The sequence below is a fragment of the Centroberyx affinis genome, unplaced genomic scaffold (assembly GCF_046629955.1).
Source record: "Centroberyx affinis isolate AG114_WGS23_722 - 3 ecotype Tasmania unplaced genomic scaffold, CSIRO-AGI_Caff_v1 ptg003019l_1, whole genome shotgun sequence".
In the NCBI taxonomy this organism is placed as follows: domain Eukaryota; kingdom Metazoa; phylum Chordata; class Actinopteri; order Beryciformes; family Berycidae; genus Centroberyx; species Centroberyx affinis.
In genome coordinates this window covers 27,565-53,282 of record NW_027281116.1, presented here as the reverse complement: position 1 = coordinate 53,282, position 25,718 = coordinate 27,565, and the positions used below count along the sequence as shown (strand labels likewise).

The following is a 25,718-nucleotide window of genomic DNA, read 5'->3' as shown; positions in this document are numbered from 1 at the left end:
TGGAATGATGGGATCTGAAATGTAATCAAATGGGGCATGATTGTGTATTGCACAATAGAGGCAAACCAAACTGGGAGGAGGACATTCCAACACACACACACACACACGCGTGCACACACCGAGCATCATCCACCCACAAAGAACAATCAAGTCCTCAGTGACTGCCTGAGTCTGTCTATCAGAGTCACACTGTCACTGCGTGTCCTCTGGAATATTCTGTCTTTACTTAGGGGGAAAAACACCTTTAACCTGGTCTTCAGGAGGATTTACAAGATGCAGATTGAAGAGAAGCCAGAAGAGAACAGTTGAGTGACTATTTTAAAGGTTTATGGATAATGGCCTGTATTCTGAGTGCCGAATGAATGCTGAGCTGTAAAGATTTTCCTTGGGGATGCAGTAAGAGAAACATGATCAGTAATCTTATGTCAGCAACTCCAATTCTTTGAACTCAGGTCACTGTTAATGTGAATTTTATATATGTGTCAATGAGTGATAGCCCTGATTGTTTAGCCTATAAAACCTATGTTAGAGATACTTGGAACGCTGACCAGAAAGTTCAGTCTCTCATCATTGTGGTCTTCATATTTTCATTTGTTGTTTTCATAATTGTGGTTGTTGTGAAGCCCTTTGAGACTGTAGCATTGATTAAGGGCTGTACAAACAAACTTGACGTCTCATACTGGCACTGTCAAATGAATAGGCTACTTTGTAGTTTTTGTACTTTTTTTTGTGTTATGCTTTCATGGTAACACTGATTTTAATGATCGTTGCCAACTACTCAAAGGTGTTTTGATTCAAGAAAGGATTCATTCAAGTCAGTTTAGCCAAAACTGCTTTTTATAGGACTGTTTTACGTGTCCTTAGTAGGTTAGGAGTCGGGTTTTTATGTGCATTTCCTGTTCCAAAGGGAATTCACAGAATTCGGGTCATATGTCATCGTGCTAACGCAAGTCCTAATGAATTGAGTTATGCTGAAACATTAAGGTACAGTCTTATTTTTGTCCTTCCATGGTAAATGTAATCATGATTTCTTAATGCTTAAATCAAAATTAAACTACCACTGACCCAGTTTCTGAGCCTCATCCATTAAATTCAACCAGTAGGTTTAAATGCCTAAGTTCTTTAGGGCATATATTATAAACCTGAAGACTGCTTTGATGGTTGGATCAAAGGTAAAATGGTATCTTCCCAGAATTATTCTTATTTTCAGGAGCAAACGATTCTGTGAGGCACATCACTTATCGTTTTGACACCATCCTGTCTGACACAGATGCAGCAGCGGCAGCCATGGTGGCGGTCTGACGAGAGAGCGGCCCCACAGCCTGTCACCAAGCCTCCCTGCAGCTGCGGTGGGAGATGAGGTCCACTCTGACTCTCTGTGGAGGAGGAGGAGGATCCGGATCTGGTGGTGGAGGCGAATGCCGGGGCCTGAGGTCCAGGGTGGGCAGGATGAAGAGGCTGCTGTGCCTGAGGCCCAGCCACCGTGTGGACGTCCACATGGACATGGAGCCCGGCGTCTGGCTGAGGAGCTTCCACCTGCTGGACACTGATGGACAATGTGAGGTGAGCCAGAGCAGAACAGATCGATGCCTGGTTAGCATGGTAAACCAGCAGATCAGAGGGGATTGTAGTGTTGAGATGCATTTGAAAAACCCTTGGTGGCCCGAGTAGTGATGCTCCGATGTCCTATACTGCTGTAGTAGTTGCTGTTGTTTGTGTCCTGAAACCTTCACTATCATTAGAAACTCTTAAGTGAGTGACTGCATGTATTTCTGATGTATTTTACAGTTCTCTGGCAATATTTAAACCTAGTCCCAGGCTCATGAGACATTTTCTAAACGTGGGAGACAATGTCAGATGTAAGTTATGGTATAAAATGGCAAAAATTGAGATAAGGAGGTTTCTGAGGTATTCCATGTTTTCCATGTGTTCCAGTTTTTACACTAGGAACAGCAGTTGCTGAATATGCAATTAACAGTTTTGGCGTGTTCAAAACTAAAGCTAAAGTGAAAGTGACACACATTTAGGCACCCAGGGCACTTTGGTTTTATAATGATCTAGGGGATCCATGTGAGGAGTTCATTTCCAAAATGCTTTATGTCCATTTGGGGATAAAAAAGATCATTACCGAATTTCATGATTCAGTGTTGCTTAAATATGGAGGATTCAGTTTATAAAAGTGTTCCCATTTTCTGAAACAAAGCCTTAAGTTTCTTAGTATCTTTTAAAAAGGACCATAATTTGTTTCAATTTTGTGCTGTCAATCTTTTGGAATAGTAGTAGTGTTTTTTCAGATGGTGGATGTCTAATTTTGGAATGAAACTGTGGATTTTAACTTACTTTCTCTGTCCTAAATTTACTATAACTTTAAAAGTGTCCTCTGATGAGTTGGTATAGAGCCATGGAGCAGTGAATTATTGGGGGTAATTTCACTGCCGGTGTAATTATACAGATACCCGTGACGAAGGGGAGTTTAGTGTGTCGTATAACAGCTGTCATGTACTTCAGTACTCTGGTGATTTTACGTCAGATGGCTCTCTGTAAACTTCTGCTATTGTTTCCACTCTGCTGAACAGTTTCACTTGAGACGTCACACACCAGCAGCTATTTGTGACACTCAGAGGGAAGGAGACGCTCCAGGAAGTGTGTATATCACTCCTGGAGTATGATCCTTTCCTGCTGAACTGTGTCATTTCAACATGGCAGTCAGGGAAATTTTGATGAGACAACTTCAAATGTGTGTATGCACACGGTTGCGTGTGTGTGTGTTTTCCCTTGCTAGCCTGCCACCTCATCACCCATTCATGTGTCTAATCAGTATTAATTGACATCTTTTCTGGCGCTATCTCTCTGTTCTTTTGTTTCGTTTACATAGATAGACAGAGTGGCATGGGTAAACATGGAAGAAAGACAGAGACGGATTCATTAGTTCAACAAAATTGCTCAGTCTTCCTTTTGAAACTCATGGGTGTCCTCTGCCTAATGAGAAGTGGACAGCCTGGTTAAAGACATGCCATCTGCTCAGCAAGGGGTATGATAATGTGTTGCTGCCAGTGAGTTCATTTATCTCCGTGAATGTGATTAAATGTAATGATTTCAGTAGTGCTGAAAAGCTACTACACAGTTGATTTGTTTATTTTGTAACCAAACAGCTGTTTTTCTGCCAGTTGTGCCACCCACTCATCGTTACTCTTAATTTATACTTACTTTTTCCTGATCGTATGAGTTTTCTTGAAGTCGACCAATCAAAGTGACATTTTAGGAACAGATCAGACTTGTTTTATGTGTCATTTACCCACCACACCCGACATCATGGGTAGGAACATATAAGTAAGCGAGAAGCTGCTGAGAAAAACTGCCCCGACTGGATTCTTTAGAGGCATTGGCAGCAAGATGACAGGAAGAAATGTCACCTATCTGCTCCATGTTCTTCCGAGCATTTGATGTCGGTCTGAAGTCATCTTATTTCTGGCTCACAGAGCTTTTTCTATAGCATCTTGCATTATATTTCTACTGGTCAAATTACCACTAGCGCTTTGTAGCTTTTCAACAGTTCGGTGTGTTCTAAAACTGGAAAAGTAAATTTTCTTGTGAAAATGTGGCGGCTAGTTGAAAGCAGCTTAACGTGTGCTTGATTCAGTCTGAGAAGTTAAATTCATTGGAAAGTTAATCTTTTAAGTGTTTACAATTTAACCACCAAATGGCAGTATACTGTCTCCATTCATTTCTTATCTTTCTAAAAATAAGACTAAAGGTTGAATACCTTTTTAAAAAAAAAAAGTATAAAGTGTACCAAAAAGTTGAACACATCCACACATCTCCTAAAGTCTGTGTGAATATTGTTAAGTTGGAACGGAGTCTCTAGATCAGGGACAGGCACCCATTTGGCATGGAGTGTCTGCAGGTTTTCATTCCAACTAAACACTGCTTCAGCTGATTTCACTGATTAACACACCTTCAACCAGAGAGGAGGAACTAATTCACTAAGTCAAGTCAATTTATGTAGCCCTTTATCACAAGCATGCGCCTCAAAGGGTTTTACATACAAAATCATATATATATGTCATGTACCATACTACATAACTATATACCCTGTGTCATCTTGTAAATACATCATAACATATTCATAGTACATATACATCATATACTACATCACATACATATATAATAGAGCAGCAACGATTAATTGATTAATCGATTAGTTGTCAACTATTAAATTAATCGCCAACTATTTTGATAATCAATTAATCGGTTTGAGTAATTACCATTTTCTGACATTTTGTAGACCAAACAACTAATCGATTAATCGAGAAAATAATCGACAATGAAAATAATCGTTAGTTGCATCCCTAAATAATACATTATATTTATAATATTCTCTTACATCACCACACTGCCATCTTAGTAGGATAATAACAGATGATTGTAATAAATTAACAGGTGATTATAATCAAATGACAGCCACAGCCAATGAGCTGTGTAGGCCTATATGGTAAAGCAATGCATGTGGAAATGCATGTGACATCATGGGAATACTATGAATTCCACACTACACCAAACACGTCACTAATCAGTAAAATGAGCTGGTGTAGTCCCCGGTTGGAATGAAAAACCTGCATACTGTTGGCACTCATCATGGTAATAATAATAATAATCATGCTAAAATAGTGGGGTTAGCATTGATAGGCAAGCTTTCAGCAAGCCCACTAAATCGTAACAACATCAACAGTACCAGTAATTTTCCAATTACAATTTTGAAATCCACACATCATTGGTCAGTGGTTCCAAGGGGATTCCAGGCCCCGCCCACACCTGTCACATTCCATTAGCCCCGCCCAGTCGAACACCGGTCAGTGCCTTTCCCTACCCCCTCGTCTCACTGAAACTGGTTCCTCGGCTGTCACACTTGCTCTCGTGTGAGATCTGGAAATAAATCAACTGGTTGTTTATCTTTTTTCTTCCGTTGCTGTAACATGCAACCTGTAAAATGAAGCTGGCGGATGTAATTCAAGTAGAAGTGAACTGTCAGAGGACGGAGCGAAGCAACTGTCACTGAGCTGCTCCACTTGGAACAAGCTAGCAGAAGTTCCCCGACAGGACGGACATGTCTATCTGATTTGGTCGGACCTGCAAACATGAGAAAATGGCACTTATCAATGGTAGGTTATTAACTTGGGGTTATGTTGCTCGTTTTGACGATTAATGGTAGCCTGCTTTCTGTCTTGTTTTTGAAGGATAGTAATGAATCTGCTCTAAATAGTTATATGGCGTGGAATAGTCAGGGTAACACCTGGTTTCTGACAAAACCGTTCTTCAAAACATGTTATTTATTTTTTTGCCTTTTGCATTGGCTCTGCTAGACCACCTCCTTATTAGCTTATACGTGTGTGTGTTTGTGTGGTGTTCACCGAGACAAACATATTGATAATAGGTTCATTCAGTGATCCACCAGTGACCTGAGGACCTGAGGAGGCAACAATAGATGGTGTTTTTCTGTGAGTTGCTGTCATATGATGATATCAGGTGCTTAAAGAATAGCCTGACTCTAAACTGTTTGTGCTAGATGCTGCTTTCCAATTTTGTTTATATGGAGACTTAATATGGTGATGATGATGTGTATTCCTGACTACCAAAGTAATACCCATTGTATCATGGCCTGCTGATTACATATAGACAAATTGGCAACTGTGTGCTACCAGTACAATCACAGTGTTGAACTGTTGCCCTCTGAGCAGAGCAGCACCACTGGAGCAGCTGGGCACTGGTTATTCTGTAGTTGTTGAGAATAGGGAGACAATTTTCCTAGAGGTCAGCATCATGCTTCATTTTGTCAGCAATTCCCCCTTTCCTCAGCCTGGCTTGTTTGTAGTTTCATTGACATTGTATATAGGCTACATTAAGCCAAGTCAAATTTATTTATCACAAAGCATGTCTTAAAGCACTGGTTCTCAACCTTTTTGGCTTGTGATCCGTTAAAACATAGCGATGCCTACTTGTGAACCCCATTACAGGTTTAGTTCAGTTCAGTTCAACCAAAAGAATGATTTTTCTTTCATTTGATTCACTATTGGAGGCCTATAGGCTTAAAACTATTCAGAATTCACAAGAACAATGCAAAAATTAGAGAAAAATCTGAAAAAATACACAGAATAATAAATCAGTATAGTAGACATATGTTTTTCCAATCCCATTAATCATCTCACAACCCCACAAAATTTTCTCACGACCCCCTGGGCGGCCTCGACCTACTGGTTGAGAACCACTGTCTTAAAGGACTTTTACAGAGAACAAGCCTATATCTGATGAACAATCACAACACAAAATGATGCAGTACAGTATGCAAATAAAATAAAACACAAGGAAGCAAAACAAAGCACAGGGCATGGAAAAGCATGTTGGAAAGACAGAACAGGTCTACTGAGTAAAGCCTGACCAGAACCACCAAACCTAGACCCTCAGTGAAGACAATGAAAAACTCCCAAGTAAGCCTTATTAGCAAAAACAATGGAAGGCACCTTGCACTGGGCAATTCATCTTTCTATTTCTATTTCTATTTCTATTCTATTCTATTCTATTTCTATTTTACTTGGTTTGATTCTTTTAATGCACTGCATTTTGCTTGTTCTTTTATATGAATTTTATCTTTTTATCTGTCTTTTATCTGCCTTCTATTGATGTAAAGCACTTTGAGCTGCATGTTGTGTATGAAAGGTGCTATACAAATAAAGGTTATTATTATTATTATTATTATTATTATTATTATTATTATTATTATTATTAATTCAAAGACTGATCCACCACCAGGATGGCCGAGTGTGCAATAGGTGCCGGGACAATACAATAAAATGGGCAGTAACATGGACAGTGTCAAAGAGATATTAACCCACTAAGGATTACTTTTACAGTAATGTGTCCAGTTAATTAGGTTTTGCTTTGTATGCCCAGTGCTCACTCCCTTTGAGTTGCCATGGTGATGATGGTAAAATCAATCATGCCAACGCGTCAACTAAACTTACATTCACGTTGTTCCAGTGAGTGTTAAAACCTGCTTAGATCAAGACAAGGCATCCTGACTTCTCTTGACCACTTTCACTGTTTCTTTACATCCAGTTTTCTAACATTAATGAAGAGGGGACAATACTGGTGCTGTTATCCTGGCAAGATATAAAGTTATGGGAAAAAAGCTTTATGGCACTTACTCTCGTTGTTCTCTCCAGACTAGATCCTTGCTTGTGTTGCATTAAAATCTCATATGTACGTTGCTTTGGATAAAAGCGTCTGCCAAATGGGAAATTGTAAATTGTAAAAAGACTTCAGGAAAATCTGTATCATTTAGAAAAACAATACAACAATATTTTTGTGGTTGATTGCCTAATCATTACTGCATTTCTGAATGTGTAATGTACCGGACGGTGCTTCTTTGGGTCCAAAAGCATTTAATTGGAGACGGCCAATCAAGCTGTCACCGCAGCAGCCGGTCTAATCACCAGGTGTCTGTCGGCGTCAGAGTTCAAGGCTGGGCTACAGGCAGATTCTCAAGAATGAGGTTAATTGACGTTGTGTTTGACCTTTAAATGAAATGACTCACTCTTTGAATGTTTATTTCTTTTGTCTTGAGGTATTTGTTCCATGTATGTCAGGCGTTGAATGTAATTAAGTCTTTCATACATGCAGCCTGTATATAAGTAGCTCCACTGATGTTTAGACTGCTTTAATTTTAGTGTATGTTCACGTCACTCTTATAAAAAAAAAAAACACAGCCTTTTTGTACATGGTCGCCTCATTTCTGTGCCTAAAGCATTTGAACAGATTAAGATTATATTCAATAAAACATTTTTCATACACCTTTTCAACTTGTTAAAGTCTCCAACCCATAAACATTACCAGGCTGTTGATATCTTATTTTCAGGTTCCCTTTTGAGCCTTTTTTCATTCAAGCCTCACACCATTCAGTCAGCTGAATGGTGTGAGGCTGAAGTAAATCAGTGAAAGTAAATAAGGGTCTGATTTGTCAAGCCAGCTTCAAATCATGATGCTCTAAGACATTGCAAGCATTTTTTCTGCAATTCCTACAAATTGTTCTATAGAGTTCAAAAGGAAAATTATAAAGACAAAAAACTTTTAGTTTAATTACCTGTGTATACATTAGCACATGGGCAAGTAAATTATGTTTTTGACATAATACCGCTTTGATAATATGACAAAAAAAGAACAACTTTATTTGAACTAGGCACTGTGACAAGTAGACTTGTGAAATGCCCCATACTGAGTGGTAAATAGTGGTATTATTTAGTAAAATCTTAAGGCTGTTTTAAGGCTCTGTGCTGTAGCAGAGGATCCACATGTGCCTCGTTCAACAGACGCCTCCAACTCCATAGCCATCCTTGATCTCCGGTACATCACAGGTTAACTACTGGACAGACAGCTGGGTCCGTCTTATCTACCACATGATCAAGTGAGGAGCAGGGTAGAAGACTGTATCACGTGCTGGAGTTGGCATTATCACTGACTATCTGGTCTTTGCCGTATCTGAATGACCTTGCATTCAAGTCTTATATCTGTCCCATATTTCTGTCTGTGTCTTCCCTTTAGGACCCAGTGCAGGAGTGGGGGGAGGAGGTGGAGGACGGGGCCGTGTTTGGCATCACGCTGCGCAGGGAGCCGGTCCAGCCAGGCCTGGACACGGCCGAGCCCCAGACGGCCTTCAGCTTCATCCAGTACCACACGGTGAAGGTGCGCAGACTGAAGGCCGGCACCCTGGAGCGTCTGGTCACCCACCTGTTGGACCACGAGCACCAGGAGCCCGACTTCATCCGCATCTTCCTCTCCACCTACAGGGCCTTCACCTCCACCAGCACCCTCATAGAACTGCTGTTTCAGAGGTCAGACTTGGCCAGACTCAGATCAGGCTTTTGTTGAGCTAAGAAATATGTTTGCTAAACCATGAGGGCTCAGTCGGCTGCAAATCCAGACATCAAGATCCAGCTGCTGTTTGACTTGTAGTGGGATCTACATGAAGTTATGAGCCGTTTTGTCAGTCTTACAATTTATCCTGGAGGAGAATCTCTGCTCAAAGATGGTTTAGTTCAAGACTGGCTTTATTTATTCTGTGCCTGAAAATCTAGTCCAAAAGTTGGAGCAATAATTTGAACAAGCAGCTGAGTTACACAGACTTAGGATAAATTAATGAAAAGTATCAAAGTCATCACTAAAGAATGAACTGACTTAAACACAGCATTCATGGTTTGGTCGGTGGACAGAAGAGTTCAGAAATGGAGATTCAAGAGTAGCAAAGTGCTGGGAACTTTGCTAAAAAATAAAACAAAAGATAAAGATTTCATTATGATGAAGCTGAGGAGTTGGTTTAAGATGCTCTAGGGCCGCATTTCCCTGTGGTTACATTATTTTTTTATTGCCATTTGGCTGAGAAAAATATTGAAAAAGATCTGCCCTGCAGGGGAAGTGTTACTGTAGGATTTCAGTCATCATGTGAAGACTAAACTGAGTCCTTGGCCTAAATCTCCAACAATAGCGTGCCTTATCAGGAGCAAGCTAGAGATTTGAAGGCTGCGATATTTGCTGCATATATTCAGTCACGGTTGGCAGGTGGTGCGGCCTTACAGGGTCAGTGTCTTATATTCCAGGATGTCCCACTTTCAAAAATCATGTCACCACATGCATATTTAAGTGGCATTGTGATTAGTAGCATATGCCTAACCGGTTTTTACAACATGACAGATGCGACAACAATGTCTAAGAGAGACAGCTGTTAAACAGCCACAGAGTCTCTTACTTAGCTTGAGCTATACAATAAGCAACCCTTTATTGACTCTGGGTAAGTTTCTATGACAAGTCTTATAGTCACAAGCTGAAGAGAACAGGCAATAGAAACCAGCGTTGTTTTTTATTGACCAATCTGTCCCTCACTGCAGACTTGGATGAAAGTTAAATTCATTTACCAATAGAGATAATTGAAAAACCATAAAGTATAGGCTTAAATCCAAGTCCATAAAATTTGCCTAGTCTCTCTTTTTCGTTGTACCTAGTTCTTTACAGCTCACTGTTGCTGAATGTATTGCAAATGGCTGCCTGCTTGAACCTATGGCCATTGCTGCTGTAGACTTGATATATTAGTTGTCAAACAGACACCCTCATATCTGTGGTGCTGGTGGCAACAGGCTTCCTGTGAGCTCAAAGTGGTGTCAGCCTCAGTACAGTCTGGGAAGTGTGTTTTCACTCCTTTGGCTTATAGGATTTTGTACAGGATACAAGTTTTTGATGCTGTCATTATCTAGTAAAGCACCTGTTACTCTTTTGATAAGTGCTCTATAAACAAACTACAGTTTGTTTTTTCAAACCCCTTCTTCACATTCTTGGATTGATTACTCAAATGCAATTGACTACTTATCACTGTGCGCAAAACCCCTTGATTAAATTTCTTATGTTCTTATGTATAGCATTTTGCAGCTATAAAGAGAATGACTGTGAATTAAGCCTCAGTGGGGTCAGGTCCTTAGAAATGAGACAGCATGGCAGAAGGGTTCAGAGTTATGTACTATATACAATTTTTTTATGATCCTCTATTGATCCCTGAGGTAGAGGTTTATCTTTTTGCCTGCACCCCTCCATAGGAAGGTCACAGTCCCTGCAGCTGGTAGGGGTTCAGTGTCTTGTACAAGGACGTTTCCGCAGGATGGACAGTTGTGTACAGGGAGGTTTGACCCTGGGACCTTCCTGTTACAGGAGGGTCTCTCTCATTGCTAGGATGCCCTGCTGCCCCGCTATGTGTTGTTACCTTCTTAATTTAGCATTCATGAGTTTTTTTTTTTCATTCTCCCTTTCCATAGAGATGACTCAATCGCCAACCTGGATAACACTGTCTGCCCAAGGAGGTGAGAGTGCAGTCATTCCTTAGTTAATACAAATTAATTTGGCTTTACCATCTAGGGCTGGGGCAATGGTTGAAATCAATATCATGATAATCATAAAGATTTTTCTCGATATCAATATATATCACGATATGGTTAATGTATGCAAAATCATGTTAAATAATCAAATGAATGTTCATCTCATTGAACCGAATGGTAATGTTAGGTGTGATGTCAAACAAAACAGAAATATTCAAATAATATTCCTACCATACCTAATTTTATGAGAGGTTTTTAAGTAAAATTTGCTTGTCATCATCAATTTAGACTGTTGTCTATGATTGTGTGTCACGATATTGAAAATATCTTCATATCATCACGATATGATTCCACTGAAAGACGATAAACAATAATATTGAATTATTGCCCAGCCCTATTACCATCAGTCCAAAGTCAGTTTTTCTTTCTCTCTCTGTCTCTTTCTTTCTCTCTTTCTCTCTGTCTCCTTTTCTTCCTTTCACTATTACCTGAGATTAATTATCAATTATCAAATGTTCTTATTGTTTTTATTTATGTCTGCAACAAATTGTGCTGCTGCTGTCTTGGCCAGGTCTCCCTTTGTAAACAAGGTCCTTGATCTCAGCAGGACCAACCTGGATAAATAAAGGTTTTAAAAACACAGCAGATTTCTCATCCACTTTCATTAATGCTTATTAATCTCCCTACCCATCCTCCTCAGTACCCTCCCCCCTGTGATTCGGCTGTGGCTGGAGGAATACAGCAAGGACTTTGACAGGCCCCCTCAGTACCAGGCCCTCCGGCTGCTGTGTGTCCACCTGCGACACCGGCTCTGCTTCAGACGCCTGGCCCAGATCGCAGAGAGCCTGCTCAAGAGGCTCCAGGAGCAAGGTACAGCGAAATGGGATACAGGTTTATTTATGAATTTGTTTGTTATGTCCCGCCACCATGGTACCTGGTATGTGGGACATTAAGTCATCATGGTGGCGTGTCATGGTATTTCTGTCTGTGCATACAAACATTCACAATACATGATAGAAATTTCATACTTGCACCACAGGTTCTGCCTGTAGAGTAGATGATCTGGTTAGATTTTAGAGCACCTTGCTGCATAAATTAATGAGAGAAAAACAGATTTTCTTGAAACTACTGTAACTCCTTAATGCTTTAAGATATGGAGTTCATATTAATACCACCCATTTGTTATGTGAATACAAGTGTGTTGACAGAAATATTTGCTAATTATTGTGTTAACTAGCTGGTTGTTTAATATATCATGATGATTAGGGCGGGACATTAGGCAGCTCAAGTGCCTCTTGTTTGTTCTTTTATGAACAAAGCAGTGTTATGTGTGTGTTTGTGCATATTTAAGTGTGTGCATGTTTTCTTATTCTCTATCTCTATTTACTTATCACTCATCATTCGATCATTCACTCTGCATCAGAGCAGAATGGTGAGTCTCAGCAAGAGGAACACGGAGATCAGGAGGAAGGAGGAGAGACGGCCAAATATATCTTTATGGACTTTCCTGTGAAGGAAGTCGCAGAGCAGCTGACCAGATTGGATGCTGTAGGTGTCAACAAAAAAATTATTTCTGTGTTTCTGGGGGTCGATGTTTTCTGAAACGTTTCTTTCGACCACTCCTCCTCTCTCAGTCGTATGACCTCTCCCTCTTTCCTCCTGCAGGATCTGTTTGTCAGAGTCGTGCCCTTCCACTGCCTCGGCTGTGTCTGGTCCCAGCGCGACAAGAAAGAAAACCGCAACCTGGCGCCCACTGTCCGAGCCACCATCTCCCAGTTCAACGCTGTCACCAACCGTGTCATCACTTCACTGCTCTGCCCGCCCACGCCCAGCCCCGCCACCTCCTCTCCTGTCTCTTCCCCCATGTCCCCCTCTTCCTTTCTCTACCCCTCCACTGCCCCAGGCTCACCTTGCTCTTCACACACTAGCCCCGCCCACAGAGCGTGCATCATCGAGAGGTGGATAGCCATCGCACAGGTCAGGAAAAAATATAGTAAAATTGCATAAATAGTTTATAAGTCAGTGACACATATGGACATAGCTTCTGTCAAACCTGTATGAAAAGTAACCTTTGATTTTGATAGCGTGTGGGACTTGTAGCCTCTATGGAAAACTATCAGGACATCTATGTGTGTTTGTGATACTTGTTGAGTTTGACCTGGCATGCTGTTCTCTCTGTAGGAGTGCAGACAGCTGAAGAATTTCTCCTCTCTGAGAGCCATCCTTTCAGCCCTGCAGTCCAACGCCGTCTATCGCCTCAAGAAGACCTGGGCCGCTGTCAGCAGGTCAGAGGGAGATGAGAGAAGACACTGCTAGGCCTTAACTCAGTGATGTTGATTTGATTTTACTCAGAACTGTTAAAGCAGAATCATGTCAAATGCACCATCAAGACATTTCTGTGGGCATAAAAGGAAAAAATAGCAGTGGGATTTGTAACTCGCCAAATATTGACTTTTTAAAACAGCTCAGAGAATGGATAAAGGAGTGATTTAGAAAATCATTTATAAAATTGATTTCCCAAAATTATTTCACTTCTGGCTCATTGAATCACAAAAAGCAGGCTGTGAGAAGCACATTACAGGTTCTTAGAGATTATGTAGTCGTGCCTAAGGTGAATATTGAATCTACAGCTATGAGAACTAATAGCTTGGATATGTTTTGTTTCAGGGAGTGTATGGCCAGCTTTGACCACCTATGTGAGACCTTCCCTGATGAGAACTGTGTGCTAACCAGCAGAGAGATTCTGGAGGAGGTAACCAGCTACATTAAGACACATCCAGTATAGTGTGGACTGATGGTCCTGCATAATTTATGAAGGAAAAATATGGATAATTATTTCATCAAGTGTCCTGGTGCCTTCTAAGTGCTTCGGTGGAGGGGTGGGATGAGGGGGGTGCATGATTGGAGTGATGAATGAACTACGTTGACTTTAAAAACTCCACCTGTTAACACCAAAGTGCTGTGGTAGCACAGTGTTGTTGTAACTGAGAGAATCGCTGAACAAACTATTTAATTTATACGTTGACTTAGCCACAATACTTAATCACTGAGCTGCTTCCTGGTATGTGAATGTACCACACACCAACGTAAGCTGGCTCATGCTTGTGTGACTTCTACCGTACTGCCTAGTGTACGAGCGCACACTGCATTTACTTTTGCAGCGCACACAGAGCCCGGTCCTTATAGAGGTCTAATCTAATAACAGAAACAGGAATTGCCTTAAAATCAATCATTCACTTACAAATTGCCATTAGATCAAAATTGTTTTGATCTGATGTCAGTCTCATGATTTTTAAACTAAAATTACAGGACTAAACTCCCTCAAATCCTTGCGTGTTCGTTTTTGCAGTTTACCCGCCACTCTTCCTTTTTTTGTCCCTAGAGCCGTTGGCCCATCGAAAACAATTGATATGAATGTTTATTTAGTGATATGGCTGTTATCATGGTCAGGCCAGTTTCCATAAAGTAATGAAAGCACCATTGTTCATGACCAGTACAAACAAACAGACCTACAAATAGAGGTGGCTCGTCTACTATCAGGTGAGCAATTTGAGTCCTTACTAATTTTATTCAATGCATATAATACTCCCCTAATACACACAAACACGCACACCTGTAGGTAGAACCGGCACAACAACCTGTAACCAGGTAGGTGTGATGTGTATGAACATGTGAACAGGAACATCGACTGTTATGTTAATTAGGTGTCACTCAGATTGTAACAGGGAGACACCCTCACACACACCCAACAACACGATCCTAATAGGTGCTCTAGTATATGAAGAACAGTTATGTAACTGTCTTAAGCACGTTGTCATCGAACCACCCAGGACTCACCCCCAGGAATTTTATGGTGTTAGTGTTATGGCCTCTTATATCGAAGCTAATGGGACTCTTGTATTTATCTGCTGCAGGATGGGAGTCACCCAGAGGACAATGGCACCCTGGGCTCCAAATCACCCAGACTCTGCCCCGTGTCCAAACAAATGGTAAGACTGCCTCCCACACAAAATAATGTAATTCGGTCAGAAATAACCTTTGCTTCCTCATTGTCAAGTTCGACCACCAAAATAACGTGGATCCGTCAGCCTGCCAGCCAACGCAAAATGAAAAGCAGAGGTCTAAGTTTTTCACTGGCTTGGTCATCAGTTCTACTTCCCTAAATGTCACATGCAGTTTAACTAGAGTCTGGAGTCTAGGGTAACATTAAAGCTGATATGTGCTACTAAAATAGACTTCAGATTTCCAGTTCCCCCTTCTTCATTCATCTGTTCATTCAATGGAAAAGCTTACGCACTTTGAAATCACATGACTGTTATTATTACCCACAATTCCCACAGGTTGGCAGTTTTACTTAGGCATGGTGAGGGGGAGCTGTGTGCAGAAAATTCCTCCATTCAGTTTTTCAGTCATGTGCTCAGCTCAGTATCTTGTCTTTGTTCAGACACTAAAGTCTCTGACTCCCTGAACTACAAGATAAAGAGGCTAGTATTGGCTAACTTGCTAACTAAATTACACTGCCATCTGATTATCTCTAGATTTATGGAGTAAGTATGACATACAGCTGATTACAAATAGGTTACTTCCTCAGTATATTGTGTAGGCTGCATTTCAATCATGCCTCTGTTCAGTTCATGTTGGCATAAACTGCGTCATGGGTGCTATGAATTATGGTTGTTGTAGTTCACTAACACGCTTTCAGTGTTTGGCGACATTAAACTCAATCGACAAGAAGCACCAGGTTTATACACCAGTTTAGTGCACCACAGCACCTGAAATCATTCAAAAACAAAAATTTGCTTGGGTGGCAGCTGTTAATAAAAAATGTCTTGCAATGCCAGTCGCTCGCTCATAGCACTGTCCTCCATCATTGAGCAGTCATATGTGAGCAGGTGGGTGGATGGGTGGGGAGTTTTCATTCCAAAAACGAATGAGAGTACAGGCCGGAAAGTGAGTTTTGAAAGCCAGAAATCTCAGCACTTGTAATCACTGAGTCAGTGGTATTGATCTACAACCCTATCATATCCCCACAGATATATTATGGTCATTTTGTACATTGGGATAGTAAAAATCTTAATTATTGCACTTTTAAAATATAATCAATATATGGGAAACCCTGGTGTGTGCATGGAACAAAACTTAGAGCCAGATGTTCAAGTGCAATGTTTTAATGGGTGAGCAATGATGATGAATATGGTGTGTATTTGTGTGTGTGTGTGTGTGCGCGCGCCAAGTATTAACATGTTGCATGATTTAGTGTCCTCCTGTTTGTCCCTCAGAGCTGCACCAGTGGCATTGTGCCGTACCTGGGCACCTACCTGACTGTCCTCACCATGCTGGACACGGCACTCACTGACACTGTGGAGGTGAGCACACATCGCACCGGCACGGCCCACAACCCCCACCCACTGTATTTGTTTGTTCTTTTATGGCACTTAAGTAGGTTTACGATGCCATATAACACTAATAATTATTGTCTCCCGTTCCAAAGGGTGGACTCATCAACTTTGAGAAGCGCAGAAGGGTAGGTGTCGCCTCCTAGTGGTGTCTTCAAGAAAGGCTACCAATGTCCTCAACTTTCATAGCCATTTTAGAGTTATGAGTTCTTGACTGTTCTGTTCTATTTTTATTCCTTTTCTATTCCAGGAGTTTGAGATTCTTTCCCAGATCAGGCAGCTTCAGGCTTCCTGTTCCCAGTACAGCCTTCCAGTTAACCCTCACATCACCGCCTGGCTGCAGGCACACACACTCCTGACAGACCAGGAGAGGTGAGACACACACTGACACCACAATACAATATAAAAACAACCTAGTGGGATACACAAGAACCTAGATTGGAAGACTTTTTTTTTTCTTTAAGCCAGTTTTGTAGTGTTATCAGCTAAGTCTCAGTCCACCCTTTTTTGTCTCTGTCTCCTCTAGTTATGAGCTGTCCCGTGACCTGGAGCCCCCAGTGGACCCCTGTCCCAGCTCACCCTGCTCATGGAGCCATCGTCTGCTCACTAAAAAGCTCACATCGTAAGTCTGCCTATAAGCTAACATTTTACCACAAGCTACTTGTTATGACTGCTGTGATGTAAATCCTTCTTCCTTATTAACTTGGATAGCTTAATAATCACAGTTTACAAAAGGTGTGATCATTTTCAATGACTGCCTGTAAATAGAAAGTAGGTTCTCATGCCAACCTTCTAAGAATGGGTTTCAGGCACTAATCACTGATAAGGCAAACAGTTGAAACTTCCCTGTGTGCACAGGTTGCGAACAGCTAGTGAAAGCTCCAATAGGAAGACGCATGCTGACCAGATCAGTGTGTCTTCCTCTGGTTCCAGCAGTTCGGAGATGGAGGACCTGTCGACCCCACAGCCCTCGCCCCTCAGACTCAAACTCAAGGTATGGCCACTGATAGTGTCCGAAATGTAAAAATCTGCCAAGGGCTAGTATACTTACTTTTCTTAGAAATATGTCATCCTAACACATACAGAATCAAGTGTGTGACAGTCAACAAAGACAGTCTTCATTTTTTGTTTTTGGTGACCTCACACCTGCTGTGTGTCATTTGAACAACTTCAGGCTAATTACCTATCCTGACAGCAGATGCACAGAAGTTTAGATGCTACAGCTTTGTGTAGAGCAGCATAACAGGCAGCCAGTGAGCAGCCTGTTTGACACAGAGCCATTGTTTTGCTTTGATTTGTTCACGGTGAGAGAGGGCATGGTGGTGAGACAAAGACAAAGACCAAAGACTGTAAATAACTAAATAATATTAAATAATATTTAAATAATATCATCTTGAAAAGTTCCAGGCCAGTGTGGTGGGTGATGCTTATTGATTTATCCGCCAAAGACAAATTTCATCCGTATTTGTTGCTTGCCGGGTGTTATTTTCAGACCCCGGACAGTATAAATATGCCATTATCAAGCTGTTTGCCATTTGCTGGAGGGAACTTAGCTGGAAATTGGAGCACGATAATCAGATTTGTCCCTCTGTCTTTCCCTCTCTGCTCTCCCCTCAGTCTCTCTCCGGGTCTCTTCACAACGTAGCTGAGGACTTCTCCTCGACCTCCATGTCCTCCTCCTCCCCCAGTCTCTCCACCTCCTCCTGTAGCTCCTCGCATCCGGACCTCAGCTCGTCCTCCCTAGTCATGAGCCCCGAGTCGTCGTCTTCCACCTGCTCTCCTCAGCCTTTGCTGCCCGTCTACAACAAGCAGGTTGCTGACTCTTGCATCATCAGGGTCAGTGTGGAGTGTGGCAACAACGGTAATGTCTACAAAAGCATACTGGTAAGGAAAATGGAAGTCAAATGGAAGTTTTTGTAACCTACTCACACTTCTTCTACACTTCAAAATCTCCACGCCTTGAATGACGTTGTTTTGGATATCCAAATATTCTGTTTTATGAGTTGGCTCATGTATACACCATATTCCGTTTGTGCTGTTTCCATGGAGTCATAGGTATCAAAATAACGTGCCAGTAATGTATACAGGTATATATGAAAAACTGGTCACTGATCATTCTGTGTAAACACCATATCCTGACTGAGACCTTAGCTGGGATAAGGCTCATATTGAGATGTAAACACACTCACTGTAACTGTCACAGGTTGAAAAAGAGCCTGTTGACTTTCTCTGGGAAATGAGAGTCGAACAATTAAAAAATCAGCCTAATAGAACGTTACATGTCTCCAGTAATAAGTGTCTCCAAAACGTGTTTAGAAATATACAGAGAATATAGAAATAAAGTATTGACTTTGTGTGCGCCCCTGCTCCTCTGTCTGCTCCCCAGCTGACCAGCCAAGACCACACACCCCACGTGATTCAGAGAGCTCTAGAGAAACACAACATGGAGACGGTCAGCTGCCATGACTTCAGCCTCAGCCAAGTGCTCAACAATGGAAAAGGTGAATTAACAAAAGTAAATTACAACACTTCATCACAAAGTAGCTCCTGGAATGCTTTGAGCCTCACAGATTGACGATACCTAACAGTGTAAGAGTATCTGTGGCTGGGTTTTTCATTTTAATCAGCATTCCTCTTTCTGCCCCAGAGCTCCAGATCCCCGACAAAGCCAATGTATTCTACGCCATGTGCACCTCGGCCAATTACGACTTTGTCTTGCGCCAGCGCTGGAGGAGCCAAGGGAGACATCTTGGCTCCGCTTCCAGCCCCGGGGCTCAACCCAAGAGCCGCCATGCCAAGTGAATAGAAACTGATCCTGTCTGAATGTTAGAATTACATCGAGGAGAATACAGAGGAACTGCTCACCTGGAACAATAGCCCACTAGCAGATCTACAGGTGTGTATCTACTCACTCTGCAACAGATACAAGTGGTTCTGCCATAGAGATTTCCCAAGTAACCTTAGAGCCTGAAAAGACACTTTAGGCATTTTCATCAAGAGGTAGTAGGTTTCACCCAGAGTGTCATGGAATACATGAAGTCTGCGTTGAAAGACGTTAAGCCAGGAAATAAGTCTCAGAGGAAAAGTTGCGGACAGTTTGAAGAGTGATACAAGAAGACGGCATAATGGAGAAATGTGCAAGTACACAGAAGAGAAATGCTAAGAAGAAGAAATGGAGGAGGAAATAGCGAATTTTGTATTTTCACATTGTTCTCTATTATCCCGTTCATCAACGTCTTTGGATAAACGAACCACATCACACCCGTGACCTTTCTTCTCTGCCAACATAAGCAAATAAGCTGTGATATTCTAGGACTATTGATGTATACTGTACACAAGTGCTGCAGTCTCTCGCCCTGCATCTGTCATATTATTGTGGATTCTTGAACATACTGTAAGTCCTCCACACCTGACGCTTACAGCACCAAAACTGTCACTATGGCTGTGTAAATACAATACTTTAATAAGGAACAGCCAGCCTGTTAATGCTGGTCGAGGAAGATGGTCATGCAGGCTATAACTCGACGGAGGAACAACACGTCTTCATCTTTCCTTCAGTCTGTATGGTGAACAGGATCCACTGTGTTTCTTGGAGACAGGCCGCAGAGGAAAGATGTTCAGTTTGACTAAGTAGGGACGTTTCCTGTTAATCGGTGAGACGGCGTTCCCAAGCAGATCTGGGTCGAATGTAAAATCTTTGAAGTTATTGAGCTGTTCTTGTTCAATCTTGCTTAAAGCATTGAAAAGCAACGGGATTCCCCCCAAATCTGCAAATGCCGCCCATTAATGATATTTCAAATACTGTTTGGACTCAAGCAGGTTGTTCCTGAAGTGGAGATTCTGTGTGGCAGCAGGTTCGTTAACACTGCTAGAACTGGCAATATAATAACAGATAGATAAAGTAGCCTAAGTATCCAGTCGTTTTCTAATTAACAATTTTAATGTCTTAATGTAACTTAACTTAATGTAATTTTATCATCTTTAATTATTTAATACATTTCAATGTTCAGCTTTTAGAGTGCCATGGTGGTGTAATGTAAATGTGTCTTAGTTTATATTATATTTAGTATATATATATATTTTTTTTTTTTGTTTGTTTGTTTTTCGGGATGGTAGGTTGAAGGGTTCAACTCATGGACCCACCATTCTCCTCTCAGTCTTAAATGTTACTAAGCGTACATGTCCTTTAGTTCCTTTTGTACTATAACCTCAGGTAATGACGGTATCAATGTTATCTTATGTCCTCAAGTCTTTGAGGTTTATATTTGTATCAATTTGAAGGAAGAGTGCCGCCACTTCTGTCTGCTCTCGTGGTTAAATGAAGGAAATATCGTATGTGACTACAGTGTGCATGCATGCGTACTTGTATATGCGTGAGTCTTAAAGTGGCCTTGCTTGTAATGAGTGGACTACGACATTTATGCTAGCAATTTACAATAGAGTGGCACTCAGATGCTGATATGGGGTGGGTCGCTGTTGCCTCTAACCCCAAAGATTATGGTTGGGGAGGGGAAGCTGATCACTGCAGTCCAGGGCGACTTTGCTCAGTGTGTAAGTAAAACAGTCTGTTTCCACTCCATATCTGTTACGATGTGAACCAGATTAGTCTGAAGAATGACTCCTGTATGTGAATATGAAGAGTCCCAGGATGTGACTTTAATGTGAGATTGAAGATCGTCTCAGTGATGTGATGACATCATCCCCAAAACAAACAAGGCAGCTCTCAGGAATGATCAGAAAGTGAATTTTGTGTTTTTGAAAAAGCATTGATGAAATATAGATGAGAAGGTGAGACAGCATCCTCAAGGAGATCCAAGTCAAATTTTATGATCCTTTCAGTCCTTTGATAATGCACGAGCACCCACAGTGGTTCACACCCCTGTTTGAAATATATTTAAATAAATAAATAAAAAACACTGCTGGTGAAGAAGTGTGGGACTTTGCATCACTGGGTGCAGCTTTAATGCTAATGTGGTGTTCAGAGAGTGAGGAGGAAGGTTGGTAACAAGACAAAGGTTTGGCAGCCATGAGATATGAGCGAGTAGCCCGTCTGTCTGTCTGTCTGCTGCATTACTGGTTTGCTCTCTTTCATTCTCTCTTTCACTCTATGGGTTTGAAACGTGAGTTGGGAGTGAAATTGTCAAGATAATGTATGTTGTATTGTGAGCCTACATGTGTATGTGCTAATATTTTATTTCAACAGATGCTTTATTTTTAAATTTTAATCTAAGCACTTGCCTTTCAGTGTCACTTGTAATTATCATGACATGTCTAATAATAAAGCCAATTTACTGCAAATATTTATCATCGTGTCCACACTGTAATTAGTTATATTTTACTAAACCGTAATGCTCAGGGTTTGTCATCGACCACTAGATGGCGCCACATACAAACGCTTCTAATATTCTGTTTATTTCAACCACTGTGACTCATGTTATTAGAAGAGGAAATATTTTAGATACCTTCCCTTGAAACATATTTGGAAAATAATTAGTAGGCTATTCAAACGGCCAACATAACCTATTCAAACCCCATAATACATAACCTGTGTCAGAAATGACCCGTATTCACAACAGTGTGATTTCCTTTAATAAAGGCATACTATGTTACTCATTTAGTTAAAACTAATTATTTGAACTGTAATTCGGATCACACAAGAATGTTTTGATGTTTGAAATATGCTTATTTAACTTCACAGCGCATTTCATGCAATTAAATCATTTCCATAATATAAGGATTTTAAAAACCTCCCACATAGAGACGTCCCAGCTGTTTTTCCACCAGCAAGGAGTGTCAAACCAATAGAGGCCCTGAGTTCCTCTTTGTTTATGCTCTGTTGTTGCTGCTCTCCGCCCTTCGAAATTGGAGCATTTGAGCAATGAAATAAAACCCTCCAATAAAACCATTTTAAACTCTATTAGACTGATTCTGACTTCCCTCTTCAGAAGGCTCATCAGAAGAGTCCTCTCTCTCTCTGTTCATCTAGCAGAGCTTGACGTTCAGGCCCACAACTCCAGCCTGTCCCTCTGCATGATCCAGGTCAGCAGCATCAGAGATTTCAGACTCTGAATCAGGAAAAGTAGGAGAGCAATATTTATGTCTAAGTATCACTAGATCTGGTATCTGGTCCTCAGTCAGCACCTACATCTACTGTATAATAAGGGATGTTCAAATATTATGTAACATTATCAATCACAAATGTAAAATATAGCTTAGCTATGTCAAGTGCTGAAATTGTTACATAATATGCCATAAAGTGTTGCTCATAGAAAATTGCTGGGGAAATTGATGAAGATCAAAGCTCCCTATCAAATTCCACAGAGAATGTGTGGGCGTCATTTGGGGCTGTAATGCAAAAGCTATTGTTACTCAAAAAGTAATAAAATAAGTATTTGTGAACATCAACAACAAGATATTTTATGATGAAATGCATTGATTTAAAAGAAACAGCAAAGAAACACCCAGTTAGCTTACCTTGACTGGTGCAATGCATTAGATTTAATACACTGGTTATTTTTGACCCATGTTATGGAAACTTGGGGTGATCATGCAAAAACACATTTTACTCAAAAAGAGCAAAGTAGAAATGCAAACAACAATTTGTGGACATAAAAACAAAATAGTGGAGGAATTCCTTGAATATTAAATTACGAACCTCATTGATTGCAAAGATAATAAATCAAAGGAACACTAAGCCAGGTCATTTCTGACCCAGGTTATGCATCAAAGGGAATCACACTAACACATTTGCAAATTATCTGTCAGGAATTTAAACTTAAACTTCCTTTAGCTTTTCTTGCATGAGATGTGACTTTTGAGATGTGCAGGTTGCGAAATCCAGCAGAACCCATTGGAGAGATCTTGTACCAGACTGCAAGAAAATGTCCTTAAGTGACCTCAGCCTAGTGTCTTAAGCGCTATTGTCATTCTTTTCCATTCAAAGACAATCAATCGGTTTATCAGTCAATCAACCAATCAATTTCGAAGTCATTTCAGCAGTGGCCTACATGTTTCGACCAATGTAAGACAAGATAAGATAAGATGCAACACATCAATTAGGTTGCTGCAGCAGCAAAGTAATAGGCTTCTGCAGAAAAGCAAAAAATTAGAATATGGATTAGAAAAACAAGAGACGGGTCAAACAACAACCTGGCCATTCTCCCGCCTCTGTGGCCTCATGAAGGACACAAAACCTGGGAGGTCAGAGTTCAAAGTGGCAGATGTGTGTCGTAGCGGGAGGTTGTGACCCGCTTTGCCTTTCCTCTGCTGCTGCTGCACTTTGTCATCTCCATATTTCTATGAACACACACACTTCTCCACCTCTCACACACTCTCCGCTTTCTCTTTCTCTTTCTGGGGTTTAGCTTTCCAAGAGCAAATGGTTAATGTGTGTTTTTGTGTGTGTGTGTGTGTGTGTGTGTGTGTGTGTGTGTGGTCGTCTTCATGTCTGGATGCATGTGGGTGTGTATTTGCATAAGTGTGTGTGCCTGTATATGTGTGTATATATTTTTGCGTTTTGTTGCGATTTGTGAGAGAGAAGTTGTCTGTATGTGTGTATACAGGTGTGTGTATTTTTTCTTACGTGCGTATGTGTGTGTGTGTGTGTGTGTGTGTGTGTGTTTGTGTGGTTGTGGTTGTGGTTGTTGTTGGTATGTGGATTCATACAAGTGTGTGTGTACTCTCTCCCTTTACCATGCCTTTACAGCATTACTGTAGATATATATAGACTGTCTTTAACTGTATGTGTGTGGTGTTTGGTAAGGGTTTTTTTTATACATTTGCACATGTATCTATATCAGGTGTCCAGAGGGTCTGGCCTTCACATATGTGTGACACGTGTGTTAGTTTTAGCTGTCACACTGTCACCACCTGTGCTTGGGTGTCAGGATGTGGCAGTGACACACTTTGGCTCGCTACCTCCATGTGAGCTGCAAGTCACATGCTCCCCTTACCCTAATTTGACCGCTTATGTTACATTAAGGCGTGTGTGTGTGTGTGTGTGTCTTGTGCAGCTATAAAGAGACGACACTGAACAAGCCGATTTTTTTTCTGAGGGCAGGAACTGTCTTCTCCACAGTTGTGGTTCCTGATGTCCCCCTCTGCCCCGGCGCCTCGTGGCTTACTGAGTCCTAATGACTTATAATGTGCGCAGGGCCAGATCAGGACAGTTTCCTCCAGTGAACGCACTCTACATAAACTGTATCAAACAAATCAACTGGCTGACTGATTCAGGAAAGTGATATCATGTGATAGCTGAACGAAAGTTAGCCCCAGTTCAATCCAAGTTGAAAGTGAGATGCAGACTTGCTCTGAGCCTCTGAAACTTATGTTAAATAGTTTGTGTTGCCTGGAATGTTTTTAATGGCATAAGCAAGACCTGTAACAAGAACCAGCTCATCTGCAGTTAGGCTTATGGTCCTGAATTTGAGGCCTATCTACACAAGGTTTAGGTAAAATTACTCATTTGGGCCAAAATTCCAAGATGTCCATGAGTCAACTGATAGACTCAGAAATGTTTGCTGGGAAGTTAAGGACAACATTTTCCCTTCTAGATATATAAACAATACAGTTTATTAGTGTGTTTAGTGTGAATCTGTTTGCAGAGTGGAAAACTAAAGAAAGAATGATATATATAGATTTAATGCATATAAATGATTAGAGCTTAATTTCTTCCACAGGCTGTTTCACTATTTCAGAGACATACACACATGTGCAGAACAGTGGCAAACATATGCGCACATTTCAACTGCAACACTCATACACACACACACACACACACACACACACGCTTACACATTTGAATCTTTGTGGCCTATAGTCTACATCCATCCGTACAGACAGCTGTGTCCAAAGTCAAGCGTCACTAACTGCGCCTAGTTGTGTCAATACTGTATATGAGTTGCATGGCTCCTGTTCACTCATCCATGAATAATAACCAACGACTAGTCACAGATTAGTGTGACTGTGTGTGTGTGTGTACTTCCTTGCATGCATGTTAGAGGGAATTGTCTAAGCGTGTCTACAGTAAAAAAAAAAAAATCCAAGCATGTGAGTGAGAATTCCTTCACCGTGCATGACTGTGTTTGTGCGTCTGTCCGGTCACGGGCGCATGTAGGTCAGTGGGAGAAGATCTGCTCACATGCTGCGTGTAAACATAATTTCTAATGCCTCTTTTGTTCTGTTTTCCCTGGAATGTGTGCCATCAACACCAGGCTGTCCCTCGGCATCGTCCTGTTCGTCATCAGTATTTACAGTGTGTGTGTGTGTGTGTGTGTGTGTGTGCGTGTGTTTGTGTTGCGTCTGTGTACATGCAGTACAGTAGAGGGCCTGTGGTGTAACCGTAGACAGATGGGGGAAATGGCTGAGACTAATCTAAAGGGGTTAATCCACTTAATAGTTACCACGAAGCCCTCTG

The 25,718-nt window shown here is 41.2% G+C and overlaps 1 protein-coding gene across 1 annotated transcript; it reads left to right on the top strand.

Moving 5' to 3' along the window:
• Window positions 1-173: 173 nt before the first annotated feature.
• Window positions 174-21,592, top strand: rgl3a (ral guanine nucleotide dissociation stimulator-like 3a). The gene is made up of 18 exons (XM_071537340.1): window positions 174-304; window positions 1,271-1,563; window positions 8,593-8,882; window positions 10,848-10,892; window positions 11,608-11,777; window positions 12,307-12,455; window positions 12,573-12,884; window positions 13,089-13,192; window positions 13,575-13,659; window positions 14,822-14,896; window positions 16,187-16,273; window positions 16,399-16,431; window positions 16,554-16,675; window positions 16,830-16,925; window positions 17,162-17,297; window positions 17,921-18,187; window positions 18,690-18,804; window positions 18,951-21,592. Exons 2-18 carry the CDS (start codon window positions 1,357-1,359, stop codon window positions 19,103-19,105), a joined length of 2,448 nt encoding a protein of 815 aa, XP_071393441.1. The 5' UTR covers window positions 174-304; window positions 1,271-1,356; the 3' UTR covers window positions 19,106-21,592.
• Window positions 21,593-25,718: the final 4,126 nt, after the last annotated feature.

Excerpts from the sequence above, each read along its gene's own strand:
- rgl3a (XM_071537340.1), top strand. The coding sequence starts at position 1,357 with ATGAGGTCCACTCTGACTCTCTGTGGAGGAGGAGGAGGATCCGGATCT. Across the intron at positions 10,893-11,607 it reads AACACTGTCTGCCCAAGGAG|TACCCTCCCCCCTGTGATTC; the intron begins GTGAGAGTGCAG and ends CATCCTCCTCAG. Across the intron at positions 14,897-16,186 it reads GCCCCGTGTCCAAACAAATG|AGCTGCACCAGTGGCATTGT; the intron begins GTAAGACTGCCT and ends TTTGTCCCTCAG.